At 38.6% G+C, this 20,866-nt stretch overlaps 1 protein-coding gene across 2 annotated transcripts; it reads right to left on the reverse strand.

Moving 5' to 3' along the window:
* Window positions 1–1,249: 1,249 nt before the first annotated feature.
* Window positions 1,250–12,501, reverse strand: AGR3 (anterior gradient 3, protein disulphide isomerase family member). Of its 2 annotated transcripts, XM_074849253.1 has the most exons (10): window positions 12,450–12,501; window positions 12,197–12,332; window positions 10,685–10,801; window positions 9,616–9,748; window positions 7,497–7,560; window positions 6,206–6,258; window positions 5,483–5,559; window positions 5,163–5,226; window positions 3,607–3,690; window positions 1,250–2,844 (listed from the first exon to the last, which is right to left on the reverse strand). In XM_074849253.1, exons 4-10 carry the CDS (start codon window positions 9,719–9,721, stop codon window positions 2,795–2,797), a joined length of 498 nt encoding a protein of 165 aa, XP_074705354.1. In that variant the 5' UTR covers window positions 9,722–9,748; window positions 10,685–10,801; window positions 12,197–12,332; window positions 12,450–12,501; the 3' UTR covers window positions 1,250–2,794. The 2 variants fall into 2 exon arrangements, with proteins under 2 accessions (XP_074705354.1, XP_074705364.1); XM_074849263.1 differs by lacking the exon at window positions 10,685–10,801.
* Window positions 12,502–20,866: the final 8,365 nt, after the last annotated feature.

The following is a 20,866-nucleotide window of genomic DNA, read 5'->3' on the forward strand; positions in this document are numbered from 1 at the left end:
CCTCAGCATATTTATGGTCTTCGACATTTGTATGTCTGAGGATGCCCTTCCTTTACCGAAAGGCTGATGGAATATCTGGACTGACTAGGGCAATCCATGAGATTAGTCTTTTATGGCAGATGTCATTTTTGCAATCATTGGAAAGTAGTAGTAGTCAAGAAAACAAGAATACCATGGACAAAGATGTAGTTACTAGAGTTGAAGGGAGGACAATAGGTTTGTTTTGCAGCTGCTTTCCAGATCTGAAATGAAAAGTTGTTGTTTCATAGTGCAATGAAAGCATAGACATGCAAATACTTCCACAAATGCAGCCTTCCCTCAAATATCCATCCAGAGCCTGCAGCCTTAGTCTTCTGAATCTTTAGTAGATGAAGCAGGTTTTGGCTGATAGTGTAACTATCCCATGTTTGATTTCCTGGCTGAGTTAGAGCAGAGGTTGTTTCAAGCCAATGTCTCTTGTGATCTTGGCTCGTGTTGAAAGTGAATGTATGGAGGGAAAAAATTTCCCTGCAATGTCACAGCAAAGACCCACCACATTTCACCTACTCTTTTTGGTAATATTTTGAATCTACCATACTTAAGCATTTCCAAAGTTATTTTGTGCTAAGTTTCTCTCTGAAGTAAACCTTCTCTCCACCCTACTTTGAAAGTGTTGCCATGACTATCCTCTGTCATCTCTGGCAGCTAGCTCACATCCCTTTCTCCTGAACATCTCTGGCATGCTCAGAAGAGGGTATGCCCACAGACTGGGAAATGTTGCCAAATCTGGAATAGACATGGATATAAATGAGCAGAGCTAAACACAACTCAAAGGAATGTGATTGCCAATTTAATTTTGTTTCTAGCATTTTCCCATAGGTTAAAAAAAAATCATTTAACTGATTATGAAGACAGTATATTGTTAATGACTAACACAAGCATTTTTTTCTCTTAGTGTACATGTCATCACCACTCTGTTGGAATATATGCTTATATCTAAATTTTACATAATTATGAAGACAGGTAGAATCATAGAATCATAGAATCATTCAGGTTGGAAAAGACCCTTGGGATCATCGAGTCCAACCATCAGCCCTACTCTACAAAGGTCTCCCCTACACCATATCCCCCAACATCTCATCTAAACGACCCTTAAACACATCCAGGGATGGTGACTCCACCACCTCCCTGGGCAGCCTATTCCACTGTCTGACCACTTTTTCTGTGAATAATTTTTTCCTTCTGTCCAGTCTAAACCTCCCCTGTTGGAGTTTAAAGCCATTCCCCCTTGTTCTGTCACTAATCACCTGTGAGAAGAGACCAGCACCAACCTCTCTACAATGTCCTTTCAGGTAGGTGTAGAGAGTGATGAGATCCCCCCTCAGCCTTCTCTTCCTCAAACTGAACAGTCCCAGCTCCCTCAATCTCTCCTCACAGGACCTGTTCTCCAGGCCCTTCACCAGCTTCGTTGCCCTCCTCTGCACTCACTCCAGCACCTCGATATCTCTCTCGTATTGAGGTGCCCAAAACTAGACACAGTACTCAAGGTGTGGCCTCCCCAGTGCAGAGTACAGGGGGACTATCACCTCCCTACTTCTGCTGGTAAAGGTGCAATATAACTCATTCATGAGAAATTAATAGTAGGTATTGCAAATTAGCAAAGCTGTCCTGCAAAGATCTTTCCTTCAGGCACCACAAACAAGTGACACTGGTGCTTAGCATATAACATAACATACATGCTCTTACTACAGATGAATCGCTTGCTATCTTGCTCTAATGAAGAAGCACATTGCTGAGATGACAAACTATTTCAACTGCCTTCAGCTTTTTACACAAAACTGGTGTCTGCCCTTGCATACAGTGACCCTGGGGAAATTTTGTGAAGATTTTGTATGTACAGATCCCCTCACTAAACTGCCTCTGTGATGTCTGTGTTGGGATGCTACAGAAAAAGAGGGAATGACCTGGGATGAGCTTCACATGACTCAAGTGTGATTTAAATGAAAAGAGCTAGGACAAGCCCAATCATTTTTCCCATACCAGAATTTACAAGCATCATTTGCCCTCAGGTGTGAAGTTCTGTGACTATCTCCTTCCATGTCTCTTGCTTCATTGTATCTTTATCATAGCAAAATCTGTAGTTGTTATCTGATGACTACCACCTCACTGAGACCACATGCTCAGTGTGAAATGTCTGTTCTGTTTTCAGCTATCAGTTAAAAAATTATACAGAAGAAAGCTAAGCCCAGATCGCTGATTTTTTTCTATATAAGCTATTCTAAAATCCATAAGAAGAGCCTTCCTGTCTGATTTGCCAGCAAAGTTTCTTTTCCTTTAATGAGAAATAAGTGCATAGTTACACTAGAATTACACTAGCAATTTACAAGCTTCTTGCAATAAAAATAAAAATTAGGAGCCAAGATGCAGCTATTGACTTATATAACAAACTGCAAATAGACATCAAAAAGATTTGTTATAATTCTCAATCAGAAGTCATAGATGACTTAAAGTCATAGTTGGATTGAGAAAATACAGTTCAAAGTTGCTATACCTTAAACCATCACTTTCAGTTATTCAGATAACTAATTTCAGTGTTTAATAGATTTCTCGTTTTCCAAATGGACACAATAGTCTTTCTATGTTTGTTCTTCAAATTGTACATATAAATTTCTTATGAAATCTGATATACCAAAGCTGTTTGGTAAGAGTTCAAAATGCTAGTAGAGACAGAGAGGTTAACTAAAATATTTTAAAATGTTAGGTTTCCTAGTGCAGCTTCACCTCGTAGAGGCTATGGTTATTTCACTGTTTCTGGTTACAGTTCTGTCTGAATGAGGCGTAGTGCTTTCTTCATGTTCTCTATTACTGAAAGAAAAATAAATCAGAACTGTAAAAATGTACTTAAAGTGCATTTGTACAATTAAAAAACTCACCTAGTTTGATTAGTAAATTATTCACATTGAAATTAATTTATGGTCGCACATTAGAGCTTTCTATTGTGAAAATTCTGGCATTGATACTAAAGCAGAAGGTAAAAAGGTTCATGAATCAAAATGTTTAACTTAAAGGGATTTGACAAGACTCCTTTCAACCACCTCATTTCTCGACAGCAAGCCTGGTAATCAATCAGATGTGACATGCATAGTTGTGGTGCAATACTGGATTGCTGTCAGATAGATGGTATAGACTAAGGAGTAGCTCAACCTGAAAAATCACATTCCTTTCTGAAATATGGGTGTTAGGTGGTACCCAGGTAACCACCAGCATTTCTTTACTGATTCCCTCCCACCACTGGCTGTTTACATTGTGCAGTTGGATACCTTTGAGCGTAGTGACTTTCACCATTCTCCAGCAAACTGCTCAGATCTCGATCCTGAAAATTCTCATCCATGATCTTTCAATTTGTCTTACCTGAATAGTCCCAATAAATTCACTGAGACAATAGGTGTGCTTAAATGTTTTGCTAGAACAGGTTATACTACTATAATTCATTGCAAGTGCTCACACAGAGTCTTTATTCATTACTTTGAGATCTTAACAGATTCTCAAGCACAAATGATTGGGACGGGGTGTATCTGGCTGCTTACAATGTGAAATGCAAAGTAACACAACAAAGGGGGCACTTACAGAATGGTATGTCTTGTGGTTCGTAAGTGTAAAGCCGGTTGGAGTATCTTCCTGTGATATCAGCTCTTACTGTGAGAGATGGGTCTGAAAAAGTAATCATATTAAACACTGCTTTCCATTCCCACAACAGCTGAGGGCAATGTCTGTGGCACTACTTTGACAGCCCTGTTTCTGAGGTGTTCTGATTTCATCAACGAGGCAATTAGGAGGCCGTTATGCTCTGATCCAACAAACTGCTCTTTACTTGGAGAAATCCTGAACAAAAGCTAATGCTCATTTTTATATTATGCAGCTGTTTTTAAGAGATAGATTACACATGCATTTCATCTATATTTTAAGAAAAATATCCTGTTTTACAAGTTCTGGGGTTACATCAGGAGAGGCCAATTTGACTGAATACACACATAGTGAGCGTTATGTGTACCTAATGCAGTATTAACATGACCTACCTGGAGCCTTCAGAATTAAAATCCTATGATTCTTAACGTTTCTATCATGGGAGTAAGTTGTTGTGGACATCTCTTCTTCCAGTTCCCCTTCCAAGCTTTCTGTTAGTTAACTGACTCCTGTTACTACATTGTTCTCTGTCTGAGTGCGGGCTTCATCTCACCTAACTTTGGATGCCACCACACGGCTAGTCACTCTAGGCTCCTTGTACCATCAGTGAAAAGGAGCAGGTACAATGGGGCATGATTCATTCAATCTATTCCAGAAGTCACCTTTATGATGGGATAAATCATTCCTTAGATGCCACTGGCTACTGACTTGCTCTGTGGTAATGTCCACAGTGTAGACATCTAAATTCAGTCAGATATTTGACCATTTTCAGTAAACTTTATCTTATAACAGCACTAGCAAGAAACATAGAGATCAAAAGCTCAGATATTAACAGATATTTAAGCATCTTGCCTCCAGGCATAAATTACGTACCCTCCAGAACATATCGTAACCTGAGGAAGTTTTTGAGGGTCAAAGCCTGTGACAGAGGGAGAACTGAACTCAGATCTGCCAAATTCCACACTAATGCCATGGTAATGATAAATTTTGAGGGTTTTTTTTGTTTGCAGAGTGAATCTAAGGTCTGAAGCCTGTCATATGAGGAAAGGCTGAGAGAATTGGGTTTGTTCAGCCTTCAGAAGGCTTAAGGGAGACCTTAGCACCATGTTCCAGTATTTAAAGGGTGGCTACAAAGAAGATGGAGACTCCCTTTTTACAAGGAGTCACATGGAAAAGACAAGGAGTAATGGGTACAAGTTACTCCTGGGAAGATTCCAGTTGGACACAGGAGGAAAATTGTTCACAATGAGAACAATCAGCCATTGGAATAATCTCCCCAGGGAAGTGGTGGATTACCCAACACTGGACACTGTTAACATTCAGCTGGACAGGGTGTTGGGCCATCTTGTCTAAACCATGCTTTTGGCAAGAAAGGTTGGACCAGGTGATCCTTGAGGTCCTTTCCAACCTGGTATTCAATGATTTTGATGTCCCCAAAGGAGGACACTGGCATAGATTCAGATATCACAGCTTTGAAGATACATAAATATTTTACATACCTACGAACATGATTCGAGGCACGTATTGTCCATCAGGTGACAAGTTTTTATCTGTGGTTTCATGCTGGCAGAGAAATTAAAGCAGGTTATTAAAATATTTCTGTGAATTTTTTTGAAGTAGTACCAAGTGTGAATAGTCTTGTACCAGAGGACAAAACCAAAAAGGGTATGACTTGTATGTGGATACACATGCACAAATGCCTGTTTTTACATGTAACTGAAATGCCAGAAATATTTAGCTAAAATGACATGAAAAAGCAAGAGAAAGAAAGAGAAAACACAGACTAAAACACAGTCAAACCACCCCAAACCCTTCATACCATGAGATTCAGCATAACGAAGTTATTTTGGGCCATTTCCTGTATCTCTTCATTTTCTGCAAAAGCTTTCTTCAGTGCTAGAAAAGACATGATCATTTTGAAGCCCATCTCAAACACTGCCTTTCCTCAGTGTTTAGGCACCATGTTTGCCGGAGACTGGCCACATTGTTCCTGTCTCTGCTGATTCACATTCCTGAGGAGACACTTAAGGGCTCTATCACTGCTTTTTGTTTTTTTGACCCAAGTCAGTACAACCTCCCGGCTATGAAAATGGAAGCTCTCTTCTCTTATTTGTGAAGCCTGTCGTCTCAATGGATACCATGTCTCAGCTTGACAAAAGTGCATTATTCTCAGAAAATTCTTATTAGATCAATTTCAGCAGCCTGTCCTCATCTCCGTCTTTAGTTACCAGTTCAGGAGAGCCAAACAATATTAAATCTGTTCAATGAGTCAGAAGCAAATCTGCGTCTCTTAATTTAAACTGATGAGCGCTGCATAAGGGATAGCAGAACAGCAGCACTGAGTATTTTTCATGTTCTTTGTGGGGTAGTTTCATAGTGGAGTTTTTGGAAATAACAGTAATAAATTCTTAGCTTTTCAAATACATTTTCATTTACCTATTTCTTTAATTAATTTTCAGTAAGTGGAAGGTAAATATATAGATAGGTGCAGTTTCTTATATGAATATTCACAAAATTTTAACACTCAAAAAATCAAAATTACCTTGGCAGTATTGACAGTCTTCCAAATGATGAATTACCATCAGTGGCTTGTTACTTTATTAATAATAATAAAACATGTAGTTAGGTCATTTGGCAAGTATGCAAATGGGTGTTTTTACTAACAGATCAGAAAAGGCAAATTACATTTGATCTTATGTTTATTCACAATAAAACCATACAGACATTAATTTTTGAACAAGGGAAAAGAATGTAACTCCTTCATAAAAGAAGGAAATAAAGAAATAGAGTTTCTCTATCTAAATAGGCTTTCTAAAGTAAGAAGTTCTAGAAGAAAGAAACAAGAGACATAATTTCATTCCAGTTAGTACATAATCAAACTGAAGAGGTACTTAATGCTTAGGTGTGAAGTTCTCCATGATTAAGAAAATACAAATAATCTGTATGAAGTGAATTAAAAGAATTTTTATAAAATTGGGTTCATCATCAAATACTACTCATGAAAACTTTCATGGTTTTTAAGCTTTCTTGAACAGATATACAGTAAATTATTTATTTTTGTAAATAATTTGGTAAGTTATCAAAATTTTATATTTTTGGATGTCAAAACATAAAACAATTCTATGCATTTTCTTCTGTATTTTTTTAAAATTACTTTTACTGTTCAGCAAATCAGTTACTAATGCCTGATCTGCTATCACCATCAAGAATTGTTTGGTTCCTAGCCATTTTCACATAGGGTACATGAAATTAATTGCCTTTCAATTTAAAAATAATTTGGCTTCAATTTAACAATAGCTCATGCTACACTACTATGAACTAAAGTGAACTGTAAGAGAGATTTAAATAAGTATTGTTATGAACTTTCAGATATATTTTCAGCTGAGTCCCAGAGGACATTCAGACTGGAACTTTCATTTCTACCAAGATAGTGAGAAACATGTGCCAACTAGTAGTGTTAGGGAAAACATCAGAGGCAGTAGTCACCATGCAAGAGCAAATGTAACTGATTTCCAGCTGTCGATTAAGGAAGTAATCAGAGGTACATGATTTTTAAAAAACACATAACAGAGGTATATTTAAATTGTAGTATGTATTTATCATTGCTTATTCAAGTGACAACACTGCTGATGTGACAAAGAAACGACAGTGTCAAATTATCAGCCCATGATGTTGCTTCAGCAGCTTTTATTTATAAACACAAAATCTGTTTTATTTAACTGGGTGGTCTGCACATCAGCTGTCATGGTGTTTCTTTGTTCTGTTTCATTATAGTATATTCAGGCATGACTGATTAACAACTTTGTCTTTCAAACTATTTTTTAATCTCTTACCTTTTTTTTGCTTGATAAAGCCCTTCTTCATAAGTTTGTACCCAAGTAATTTCATCTCCCCACCCTAGAAATATAACAAAAGGATTAACTGATGGCCAGGCAAGTAAATCATAAAAAAATCCTTTTTTTAATATTTATCACTAGTTGTACACAAATACGATTTGTGTTATTTAGTCAAAGGTTCCCAAATATTGTGAATATGCTAATTCTACATCTCCTGATAGGTGCATTGGAAGGTTAAAAAACCAAAACCAACCAAACCCACAAAAAACCTCAGCTGGCTGCATATCCAGCTCAAGTCCTTTGGCAAACCTGTTAGATGTCTTTTTAAATACTCAGAGGTCCCTAAATCAGCACCCAAATCCTTTATATATTTATATTGTCTGCTCCATATTTCATGTAGACCCTGGGGCTTGAAGAGAAAGTTGGCTTATAAAAGAGAGAAAAATAAAATATGACAGCTCAAATAAGATCAACTTTAATATGAACGTTGTTAGAACAGTCTTGGGTTATAAATTTAACTCCCGAGTAATGAATTTGAATCCCTGGAGTTGCAAGTACTTCATTTAATTAAATTTAATAAAAGAATGTCTGTTAAATAAAAATCTCCACCGAAACAAAATCCTAATGAATCATTGGCTTCATAGCTCATCCACAGCTGGTTACACTGATCTCAAAAAGCAAATTGTCCAAATTCAGATCCTGAAGATGCCAGCCCCTGTGTAGTAGATCCCTGTCTTCCAGGCAGTGTTGCTCCATTCACAACGGCCCTCATGGGAATTGTAGAACAGTTTCTGGATCTGGACCAGGTTAAGGCTCTGTTTCTTCTGCGCTGTCTGGACAGCGCTTGAACTATGCCCTGGTTCTACAGAGATTTGCTGTTAGCTTTTTCATGGGACATTTGCTTGTGATGCTACAAGGTCGTCTCTTTCAGGAGAGTGATTTCAATTACAGATCTGTCTGGTTGATGGTGGGATTCTGGCATGTTGACCAGTGCATTACCAGCCCTGGCTAAAGTCAACAGCTGACATAGGTAACATCACAGAGGAGTTAGCAAGGGTCATTTTGCAGCAGGTTTAAGTATTCCCCTTTGATCTGTGAAAATTACAGCTAAAGCTCTCAAGGCATCCCAAAAGGCCTGAAATCAGAATTAGAAAACTGACACTTGCTTTCTGTGACTTTTTTCAAAATTGCCAGAACTGAAGGGATTTTGTTATCTTTTTATGCATTTAGGCTTAGTGGGAAAAATAAATCCTGATCTCGGCAAGATAGGCAAGAGATACTCTGGGCAGTCTAGGTGATGTATGATTTTGTCAAGTGCTCCCTGAGCAATTAGGCTCAGATGGGATCTCTGTGACAGGCAGAGCTTTGTATGGGAAGACCTCAGAGGTGCTGTGGGGTCTGCAGGCTTTGCACAGCTTGTAGAAAGGACAGGAAAAGAGCTGGAGATTTTTTGGGGTCAGTAGGCCTGAAAGGAGAGGGAAGATGAAGAAGAGGAAAAGACCTCGGAAACCTATTTCTCTGCTTGTATTTCTAAAGATTGATCAGAAATGAATAACTTAAAATAGGGTCTTTAGTTAACATCCAGGTTGAAAATTACGCACCACAAGGAAGTGTTCACTGCAAAGCGTGACTGTGACTATCTGATGAAAAGCAAAAGCATAAAAAAGTCACACAGAAAAACCCACCAGTGGCTCAAACTGTTCTGTGTATAAAAAAGCGTCTGTAAAAAAATTGTTCCATAGCAACTGAAGTTATGAAACTGTGTTTCAGTAGTTAATAAGTCTTTTAAATGGTATATGCAAGAATACTTTTTTCAGTGATAGTCCTACAAGGACATCCTGAATTGAGAGACTCAGTTTAGGTTGTTTGCTTCTATTAGATCACTGTGAGTTACATAAATTATGCAGGTTATATGAGGCCCTCAGCCATATTCTTAAGAACAAACTGATGAAGTGAAACAACATGAAATAAGATGTACTGCTTAGAGTGACATTTAACAGTAGAGAAACACACCTCAGTAAGTATATGTGTGCTTTCATGCACAATCTAAATAAAAACATTTGCTGACTTATATGGTAAGATAAGGGGGTAGCTACATATAGTAAATACACAGTACCTCTTGACAGTGTCTGAGGTGCTCGTTTTTCCTTTTTGATTGCCATTGCAAGGTTGGAAGAGACTGCAATTAGCAGGAGGGACAAGGCCAATGTTGAATGGAGCATTATTTCCCTTTCAATGCAGCAAGGAAACTGGAAAACAAAGCAACAGCTTTAGTTGCGTGGATTTGTCACCTGGCACCGTGTAAATCAATGTGTTAGTGGTATCCTAACAATCTATAGTACAGAGACAGTCTTGGTTATTCCTAGAAATGCCTTTCTTTGTGAGAAAAGTGCAAAATGGAGGTGCTTAATTTTATCATGCAACACTGCTTTCAGCTGTCAAAATTAGGCTGCAGGGGATGGTTCTTACTACAGTGCAATCAGGGGAACAAAGTTCATTTCAGTTCATTTCTGGTCATGCAGCATTTGATTCTTATGAACTAGTACAATGATGTAATACTGGATTATGACAATTTCAAGACAGTGCTACTAGTTGTTCTGTTAGTTTTTTTAATTTTAGTGAAACATAACAGCATGGGATGTTTTATATGGATAGTAGATTTTTGGTTAAAAGATGTCTCATGATATTCTCCTTAATAAAATAAGAAAGTTGACAAATATTTGCCTCCACGTATTATACATTTTAAATCAGAAAATCCGTCCAGAATGTTGAAATTGCCATCATTGTTTTAGCATGCACTCTGTGAACCAGGTTGTTAAAGATTGTAAGATAAATATCAAAGACATTTCCAGCTGTTTCTCACAATGAAAACTCTAAAAATTTCCCCATTCTTCACAGCATTTTTAAACTGATTTTCATCTCAACTCCTGCTTAATAGAACAATCCATCTGTGTTCCTGTCTGTTTCAGTATTCTGAAGATGTTTGTTTCTCTTCCTGACAAAGACCATTATAAGAAATTCAGTAACTTCTGGTCTTCATAAAAGTCAGAGAACAAAAGCAGAGAACAAGAACAAAATGGTTGATGAAAAGCATTACAAAGCCAATTTTTTTTTAATTGATAAATCTTCTTTTGGCCCAGTACAATCATCTTTAGGCATTAAAGCTTTGATATTCAGGTGCATACCTGATGGTTTGAACTAAGGTAAAAAATACATGTAGCCCAGAGTACTACCCAGTCAGCTTATCAGTTCTGGCTGGAGATTCCACTTTTCAGAGGCTGAGCTTTAGGAGTTACCAGGACCTGTTGAGAAAATGCTTTGACTTAAATAAAAAATAAATAATCCCCCAAAGCACTTGTGCCTGTATTGATAAAGAATATTTCAAACTTGAATTTAGAAGTGATATGCTATATGGAATTACAACCCTGAGTACTGGCAAAAGAAGATGCTTTGTGCTTCTTAGGACAGAGAGGCATGAAAAGTGCAGCAGCTTTTATCTTACTTTAATGAATCTCTCAACATCACTACTGTTGACATCACTGTTAACAGCTCAATTTATACTGCACTTCCAATAACTCTCAACCTCAATATAAGAAAAGCATTCTATTCAAGTGACTGGACAACAATTTGCATGTTAAAATGTGCAAAACTTTAGAAAAAATGAAGTATCATCTTGTAGAAAGAATCTTAAATTTCTGAAGAAATTTCTCTAGGTTTCTAAAACAATTAATACATTAATTATAATATTTTTCTCCTCAGCCTTGTCCACAACACTTCCCTTTCCCTCCACATGACATCACAATTCTGGAGTTGTTCTTTGTTTCTAGACTTGTTCATGTTAGCTATTGTTGATTGAGTTTTGGAAAGGAGTCTCCTTCTGAGATTACTAATTATGCACATTAATTTGATGATTGAATATTATCAATGTTTAATAATAAAATGTGAAGTTTTCCAGTGTTTCTTAAGGAAAGGCTATAAATTTCAGTTAAGCCTGGGGCATGAGGATTTTTTGGTAATAAAAATTCCATTCAGATTTTCCCCATGTTTGTGCAGACCACTAACTTCAGTCAGCCAAAAGCAGATCGTTACCCCTACTACTATATTCTCGATGACTGAGTATTTGTTGCAACTCTATGTGAAAGTTAATAACTGTATTTAGTATTAGTTTATCTATTAGATGCTAACAATAAAATCTAGCATTTATATTATCATGTTAAAATGTTATTTAAACATAAATAGTTATGGTTTTGAAATCACACCAGATAATGTCTCTATAGAGCAGGTATGGTATGCTTGAATCAGTTCTTTTTTTCATGATGTAATCATAAAAAAATGAAAGTATAAATCTCTTCAAGTCACAGGATTAATTATCTGAAGCTTAAATAATTGATTATCATCCTATACCAATAGGGTTTTGGAAGGATAATTTATGGAGCTGTGTCTGGAGGCAGTTTAAATTCAATGTTCTGAATTTTTGATGTTACATGATCCAATGTTTGTTAATCGATTAAGAGAAATAATGACAGCCAACACCATATAGATTGCCTTCATCTCTCTGTCAGAACAAATGTTTTGCTAGCTAATCTCTAAGCATCTATCATTTGTCTTTTTTTGTATAACTAGGCTTGTAATGCATTTGTCAACCAAACCATATTGCTGTACTAAAGAAAAGTTAAGAATGAGAAATACTTGCTCACCAGCTGCGATCAATTCTCCTGATGGAAGGTCCTTTTTCTTGAACTTAGTTAAAAAGGTTAGTTAAAAATCAGTGTGATTTAAGTACACAACACCTGAGCTGCCCAGGTCTCTGTGTAGCAACAACAGCACATTCACCTGAGAAAAAATGAGAGGAACCTTTTAGCTGAAAACCAAATTCACGTGTTTCCACCCTCCCCCTTCCTTTTCTGCCTTCCCTCCAACTTTCTCTCTTGTGAGTTCCCATGCTTATACACTGAATCCTTGGATTTCTCTTCATCTTGGCTTGTATCAGGTGTCTTGTATGAGGATTGGAAATAAATAGTGGCTTATGTGTGTCTGCTACTTCCCCCCTTAAACAGTTTGAGTCTGGCTTATGGCCAGTGAAAAAAGAAACCACCAATGAAAGCTGGAACTGTAGGTGCTTTTGTTCCCAGTGAATGGCTGGGTTCACTGGTGCTTGAAGATAGGTATGAACCTAATAGGAAGACACAAGGGTTACTTTGTGTAGAGGAATGTAATTAACAAATAAAACGAACTTTTTTTTTGAGGGGGAAATGAAATTACTTGTTTAAAGAATACAGTTTAAATTATCTGATTATCGCTTCTGTGAGTTACAGTTTAAAAATGGTCTGATTCTTTGGAAGTGATTCTTGATATAATTTTGACCTAACCTGACTTAATACAGGGAAAGTGCTTTATTCATTATCTTTGCACAAAGAAGGAATGAGCTGGATCACCTTTTCCCTCCTCCTTGGATAGCTTTTGCAAAGGAACTAGAAGCAATCCTCTTTTGTTTTTTCCTCTCACGTGTATTTGTTTATATGGCCTGTATGGTTACACTTTTTCCTCCTCCTTTTCATGTAAAGTCTGAATTCTTGTCTTTGATGCTTTATCTCCTGATGTTTGTTGTCACTGACATGTATATAACTAACGATGTGTGGCTCTTGTATTATGTATTATCACCCACTTTTGTACCAAAAAGTGTAAAATGTGTCTTCCTCTATTTTTAAGTTAAGTTATGTTATCTTTAACGTTTGTAATGGAGAATTCAAACTTTCTTTTAAAAAAAGGAAAAAACTTCCTTCCAGTTAAAAAAGTATAGTAACTGAATTTGAATCCATAATACGCTTAGTTCCTGGAATAGCTGACAAAGAAAGGAATGTAGTTTGGCTACGAAAGACATGCAGGCAGATATTTAAATCACAGTGCTACATTGCATTTATTCATTTAAATTTTAAGCAAATAAAAAAACCTATCATCTGAAGTCAAACCAAGGGTGATTTAAAGAATCTCCCTCCATCCAAGCTTTGGGTTTTCACATAGAAATTCCCGGCACTGAAGTTTAAATTATTCTTCAACTGATTACAGATGATTAAGTAGTTAGAAATATACAAGTTTTCAAAGTGTTCTGAAGTATTGTGTTCTTCAACTCTGAGATACTGTGTTCTTCAGCTGTGAGGTACTGTGTACTTCATTGCACAGGTTTCTTATTGTAAGGAGTAAAAGCGTAGATGTTAAATCAAATAGATTAAAATTAATGCTGAGCTACCTGCGAGTGCCTTGGGCAGGACAATGTCCAGCAATTTGTCTGCTGTGCTCTATATTTGAAGATCAGAATTTCAGCCTTTGTCAATCTTGTCATGGAGAGTTTGGCAGTCCTGATCAAATACACCTTGTCAAGGTTTAATACTGGAAGAAAATTACTGTAATACTTTATAAATCTGAACTGGATGCCTTCACTATACCTATTCAGTCACTGCTTGTTAGGTGGGACCTTATCTGCATGTGTTCAGCATACACATCTGAAGTGAGTGTGAAGCTAGAGGTCATGCTAGCAGAGATGCCTTCCATCCCAGCTGTGCTGCCTGACATTCAAATCACCAACCTGTGCAACAGCAGTTACCAGCCAAATGTAGAATCTCTGCACTGAGCACACATTTCTGCACTCATTCATTGAACTAGTGTGATTTCGTTCATTGAACTTGGCCAGTTTAGTCTCCAGGGTAATGTGGGCAGAAGGTGTTTCCATTTTCCTCTTCCATTTTAAAAGATTCATTTTGGATGTACAAGTAACTATGGGGTGACTGTGTATATACAGTTGTATCCAGGTCAAAATTAGGAAAAGTAAGAATTAGCTAAATATATGGCAGAACAAGGCAGCAATAAAACATGTGAAGAGGACAGACTTTTAGGAAGAAAGATGTTGCAGAGTAACTGACACTTGTAATCACATGCTGCTGCTTTTGAGTCACGCAGCAGTGGATATAGGTACATATCCATACGTGTAACCCATCTATGAAATCTGAAACTGACTTTTAAAGTCTGCTTTACATAGTGTTGCACAAATGCTAATTCAGATAAAAACCCTGCCCCACTGTATTGATGATTTCCCTGATGTCACTCTTTCTGTGGCCTCATAAGTGTTTGTTCTGGCACGAGTCGGGATATCCTGATGTAAGGAACAACAAGCTGATCAGGGTGTAACAGGACAACCCCATGTGACATTTACTCTCACTTATGCATAAGTTTAATTTAAAGTGATCATGGACTGACTGCCTAAGAGAAATACAATTTATTCATATAAAATTTTATTGAGTCAAAGCATAGACAAAATGCTTACCTGGATAAGGTGCACAAAATCTTCAGTGCCAGAAGTAATGCCATGGTGATATCTCTGCAGACAGAAAAGTCAGGCTTCAAACTGAAGTAGCTTGCCGCCGTCTGCAGCATGATTCAGTGACAGAGGATGAGCATTGCTACCAGCCTAAACAGTCTTTCCTAACCCCAGGCTGCAGAGATCCCTAGGGCTAGGTAGTTGAACTTACCATGTCTTTTCCAGTGGTGTTTGCATAGGTACGGCTTGCTTACATGATCCAGTTACAATGGTGTAATGAGCTACTCTGAGTCCGCTGAGCTGCAAGAACTTTGTGGGCCATGAGCGCAAGTGCAGGCAATGCTGGGCTTAGTTAACATGATAATCATATCAGATTTGTTAACCTGTGGGAACTTATTTCTTTGAGACCTTAAGCTGAGCACAAATCTGAATTTGCTGAGTGCACAGTGTGAAAATTCATAGTATGAGAATAGAAAATAAAAATGTCCCCATCTGAGAGAATTTCAATGGAAGAAGATCCCGCAGCAACACATCTTTGCTCTGTGTGGTTGGTCCTGTGTTGTAGCTTCTTCTCATGAGGGTAAGTGTGAAATCCCCTGAATTACAGCAAGCTCCGTAGAAGAAACCCCTACTATAATTAAAATTAAGTATACTCAATTCAAATGAAAATGAAAATTTTTGGTTTTGCTTTGACTGTTAAAAATCTCCTTCAGTACTTGCAGAACTGAAAACTCCTGTGTGATACCTCATCTCTGCTGCTCCTGTCTCTTTGTGTCCCACAGGGACTGGCCTCTTCCTGTGCTCAGAGGAAGGTATGAAGAGGCTGATGATGTGAAACACATCTCCACTACAGGAATAAGGAATAAAAAGGTATATTAAGACCCTTTAAAGAGCTGTTTTCTGTTTGAGTATGTATGATGTAGACACTGTTGGGTCTATCAGTCAAATTATCCCAATTTTGTAAGCATTATATTTTAAGAAGAAAGGGTGGAGCTGGCCTGATGCAATGTGCTGGAAGGAGCATGCTGGCCACACTGTCTGCTGCTGCAGGTGAGCTGGTTTCACTGTGGGAAGCCAGGGAAGGTTTCTGGCTCAATCACATTAAACCCTGACCACGTTTCTTCAGCAGATGAAAACAAATGGCTTGACCCTTTGTTTTGTAAGCCTAGCAGTATCAGCTCCTTCCTTTATGACAGTAAGACAAAAGGCTCTGAGTTTAAAAAGACAAGCAAAAATGCACTAGCGTCACTGATGAAGGAAAGAAAGGGGAATGAAGGATTCAGGTTTCGGTGATGAGTTACTCCTTCTTTTTCCTTGTGAGTTGTTCTACAAAGGTCCTAGCATCAAGACTGGTGTGAATTTTTGATAGCGCTGCTGCTTGTTTTTACTTGGACAACACTATGCTGAAGGCTGGGAGTGAAATTCCCTGCCTCATGGAAGTCAGTTGGCTTTTGCTTGGATGGGCCAAAAGTTTCCCCTGGAGTTTTAAAGATTACTACTTGTGCTAGCATTAACTTTCAGGAGCCATTTGAGCAACCTGGGAATGTGCTAGTAAACTGAGACACTCAACTGTAACCTTAGCTGGGTTAATCCCATCCTTACAGAAGTCTGCGCTCTAGTATGTGTCCAGTCACTCTTTTGTTCATTGGTACCCTGGAGTGGTATGGTGGGGTAGAAATAAACAGTATACCATTCTGAAACAGGCTGCCCTGTGCAAGTCATAAAGCTCCTCAAACCCTGACCACTGCTCTTGCATCCGCCTTTGGGTAGGCAGAAACTGTGGCCTGTTGGCTGAACTTCCCATGGCAGCAGCTCATTCACCCATGTGGAGCTCAGCTGTGGTCCTGCATGGCGGAGCATATCTGCCTTGGGAAAGTACCAGTTACAAAAGCTGTTCTTGTTCTTGACTCTACTCAGTGAACCATGATGTGGGGAACACCTCTCCTGCCTTGGAGAGGGAAAGGAAGGGGAAGGAAAGGGAAAGGAAGAGGAAGGGGAAGGGGAAGGGGAAGGGGAAGGGGAAGGGGAGGGGAAGATGATCACAGATACCAATCCACAGAGCAGCAGACCTGAGGACTGGGAAACCCAGATTCATGAGAGGATGTAGGCACTGTAGTTAATTGACTTTGCTTTGGCAGTGAAGCTCCTCAGGCAGTCAAGGCATTGCCACTAGCAGTGGTCCTGGCAGGGCTAAGCAGCTCTATGCTGTCTGGTAAACTCAGCAAGGGTCCCACAGCACATGTGACTGTACCCAGGTCTTGGAAAGGGCTTCATCAAGCAGATGGGCTCTTACGACAGTTGTGTCCTGCCTGCCTGATCCCCAGGTACGTACATGTCGGTATGACACTGGAGGATAGATATGCTTTCTGCCTACATGCGTGTTTCCTTGACCAAACAATTTTTAAATACCCATTCCTTCTGTGCATTTAGTCCTATGTAACTGATACTATCTTTAGGAAGCTTTTTGTACCTATATTATCATAAATTAATTCTCAGGTATGCAGACAGTTATTTCAGATTAGCATGGAAAAATAGGAGGTGGCAGATATTAGAGTGATATAGCTGGTTGCATGAATTCCGGAGCACTTAGTTATTATACTGTCTTTCTAGGATGTGACATAATATTTTGTGTTCATATATTTCTTTTTAACCTGCTTGACCCCTTCAAATGATACACAAACCTGACCACTGTCTAGCCAGTAGTGGCAGTGAAATCCATTTGTATCTGCAGGACAGAGGAGTAAATCCTGAACAGAAAGCTTTCTTGTAACTCCACAATTTGAAACAGCATGTACGTCAATATAAATATGATTCTCAAATGAAATGTCCATTCATAAGAATATAATTAGGTAGCTTATAATAATCCTTGAAACAGGACATTAAGATTAAAAAATGGAAAGAAGCTGGGGAGTCCTTGGGTCTGTCTTACCTAAGATGGTACCTCCAGCTAGTGCTCACTAGTGGCAAGACTGATCATCATGGGCTGATTTGGAGGGTTTTTGATCTGTTTCCCTGGAAAGAGAGGTTGCTGACAAAGTTCTTACTCTGTCCAACTCTGCCTTAGCTCATTTGTGAGCAAGGGATGAAATCACAGCTCCTGTCACAGCTGTAATTCAGCATCATTCCTGCAACATCTATTGATAACTCTCCAAAAGACGTTTATGCATGTCCAATGTGCCTGTGCAAATCAATACAAAATTAATTAAGAGGTTACACAGACACAATGCCCAAACAAATTTTACACTAAACAATATGAGAAAGCTTCACAGGGTACATATTTTCATGGGTGAGAGCTACTTCTGGCTCCTAATACAGGTAATTGGTATGCAAGCGGGTCTGGACCTCAGGACACAATCAAGCAGCACATAACACCAGAGCTGAGGCTTAGAGTGCTGAGCATTAGCTTTCACTGCCAAACAGAAAAATGAATAAATGGAAAAACGCTGAAAGTGTCCATTGCGCTTAGGTTTTGACTGAGAGCCAAAAATCATTATTAGAAAATTTCTGGTTCATTTCAATAAAGCCATTTAAAGAAATATAGATATGACACACTGCTTTGTTTCTGTGTGTGTGTCTTTCAAAATAGTCACCATTGTGGAAATGTCACTTCTGATATTACAAGCTGATTCACATCAGATGCACTTTTTTTTTTTTTTCTTTCCTAAAAGCAGAGCTCTAGGTAACACTCAAGTGAACAAACTAATCCAGTGTTGCCTGAGCCCCAGTGGTTTGCTTGCACTGGACCACTGTACTTTTTAAGCTTTGTGTTCCTGTAAAGACATTGTTATGGAACATAAGCATAATAATATAGCTGGAAAAACATTTATTGAATTAGTTTTTACAGTGGTTTATACTGGCTGCAAACCATATTCTCTGCTTCCCAGGCCAATGCCTCTGCTTTTGTTTCTAAGCCTTCATCTTATTCCAGTACTGTCACCTCCACACCCCTCTGGGGTTTTCTCTGCATTTTTGGGAAACTGGCTCCTCCATCCTTAAACTGCCCTGTGGTACAGACCCTGGAAAACCTGGTTCCAGGCTTAATGGGCACCTCACTGTCAGCTGCTCTGCAGCTCTGTGCCTCTGTGAGTCACTACTGTCTATTGACTTCCACTTCCCAATGAGATTGTTTTCCTGCCCTCTAGGCTTCTCACATTTCCCAGACACTTTTATAGTTATAAAGCTTTGAAGACTGTCAGAGGAAAAATGTAATTTATTATTGTTCATTAATTTTGCTGAGATTTACAGAGTAAATGTGTTTTGGTAAATAAAAGGAAACCAGTGCTGAATGTTGTTGGCTCCTCCCTTCAGTCCAAAAGTACAAACTGTTCTGGACAGTATGTATATTTAATGCTGTCTGAGCTTTGACAGGCAGAGCTTGCCCTTCTATCAATAGATCTTTCTGTTACACTGTGGTTCTAACTGTGCAGTTTTCAAACAATCCTCTAGGCTAAAGAAAAGCGATGTTTATTTAGATACAGATGTCTCTCCATCTGAATATCAGTGCAGAGCAATAGCAAGGGGAAGCTCTGGAAGCCATCTGGCCTCTCAAGCTCCTGGAGCACCCCAGGGCACGGACTGCTAGCCAGAAGGAAGGGTACAGCGCACTCCCTGCCCGTGGCTGGGCAGATCCTGACTGCTGTGAAGGAGCATGAAGGGTTGCCACCTGCCTGCTTTTATTTCTCCATCTCAGAAGAGTCCTTTGGAAACACCTTTCCAAAGGGACCTGGTACAAGTACAGCTCCCCAAGCTGTTTTCTGTTTACAGTCCTTAATTAGAAAAAGTGAGGGTTGTATGTCCTGCACCCTGTAAGTCTGGAGCACAGTGGATAAGCCTAGAAGTATGGTGCATCCTCAGACCTCTCAGTTTTCTCCCTACCAGCAGACTCTGCCTATGCAGCTACACACCGGGTTGATTTGATTTGGTCACATGGCAGAGGGGGGACAGGGGGCAGCTGGAATGAGCCTTTCCCCAAGGCTTTGTTGGACCTTGGTTGGCACAAGGACCTGCAGAAGGTCCCTATCCTCCTCTGCTCCAGTTCCCTCTTGCCAGATACTGGGCAGCTGCATGCTTCTGTTCCCTACCATCATGGACATGGCAGGGAAGAGGGCAGGGGTGGCAAAGCAGGGCCCAGGCAGCTCCGGTCTGTGCACGGTGCATGAACATTGACAGCTTTGTGTCGAGTCTTTTCTCATGTGGTGATCTACCAAGCATGTACACATCAGGGAATCACATGCAGCAGGCAGTAACAAAGCCTTTCTAGTCAAATGCATGTTTTTCTCCATTTTCAATCTTACTTCTTTGGCTGTGAACAAATACCTTCCTCCTCAAAGTGTACGCCCTCTTACAGAGCTGAAAACTTACAGAAATACTTTTTTACCCCCACCTGAATAGACTATGATTTCTTTATTCCAATAGAATATGATGGTTTATTTAAATTGTGGGTTGAGAAAATGATATCTAGGATTTATTTTGCCCTCAGAGTTATCCATTTTAAATTTTTTTAATACTTGCAATGTCTTGTGGAGGTGTATTTCCAAAAACTGTTAGAATGACTCAGTAACTCTTTGAGGAACCTGAAGTAATTTGAGATCTGGCTTGATTATGTTTGAGTTTCTGCATGATGTAATGTGGTGTTTGGATTCAATAAATGACTTACTGAAGCATCAAAATCTAAAGAAAATGAAATGCAAACATCACTGTAGTTGGAGGATTTGGGTGGGATTTCTGTAGAGAAAATGTGATCTTTCAGTATTTATAGTTCTACAACCCTTTAAATTTATTGATGTGGTCCATAAGACAAGAATTTGATTGTTCCCAATGCCTCTAGTTGGCAGTGTTGCATTACTAATAGCAAAAGGACAAATTTTATTGTAACTTTCCTGAATTCCAGTGATAAGTTCAGAATGCATATCATTTAAACATAAAAGTGATTGTATATAAAAATTCACAAAGTTTGGAAAAACAGTTAAAAATAATTTTTTAAAAATCAGAATGCTTTTTAATTTTTTAATTTTTAAAAAAATTTATATGCACATAAAGTAATTTGAGAGGGGAC

Source organism: Strix aluco, chromosome 1 (assembly GCF_031877795.1).
Source record: "Strix aluco isolate bStrAlu1 chromosome 1, bStrAlu1.hap1, whole genome shotgun sequence".
NCBI classification, from domain to species: domain Eukaryota; kingdom Metazoa; phylum Chordata; class Aves; order Strigiformes; family Strigidae; genus Strix; species Strix aluco.

What these genes read in the sequence shown, in the direction of transcription:
- AGR3 (XM_074849263.1), bottom strand. Translation starts at nt 9,721, where the DNA reads ATGCTCCATTCAACATTGGCCTTGTCCCTCCTGCTAATTGCAGTCTCT. An exon ending in ACCTCAGACACTGTCAAGAG is followed by an intron (nt 7,561 to 9,615) that starts GTACTGTGTATT and finishes TTATATTTCTAG; the next exon opens with GGTGGGGAGATGAAATTACT. An exon ending in AGACTGTCAATACTGCCAAG is followed by an intron (nt 5,560 to 6,205) that starts GTAATTTTGATT and finishes TGTCTTTTCTAG; the next exon opens with CACTGAAGAAAGCTTTTGCA.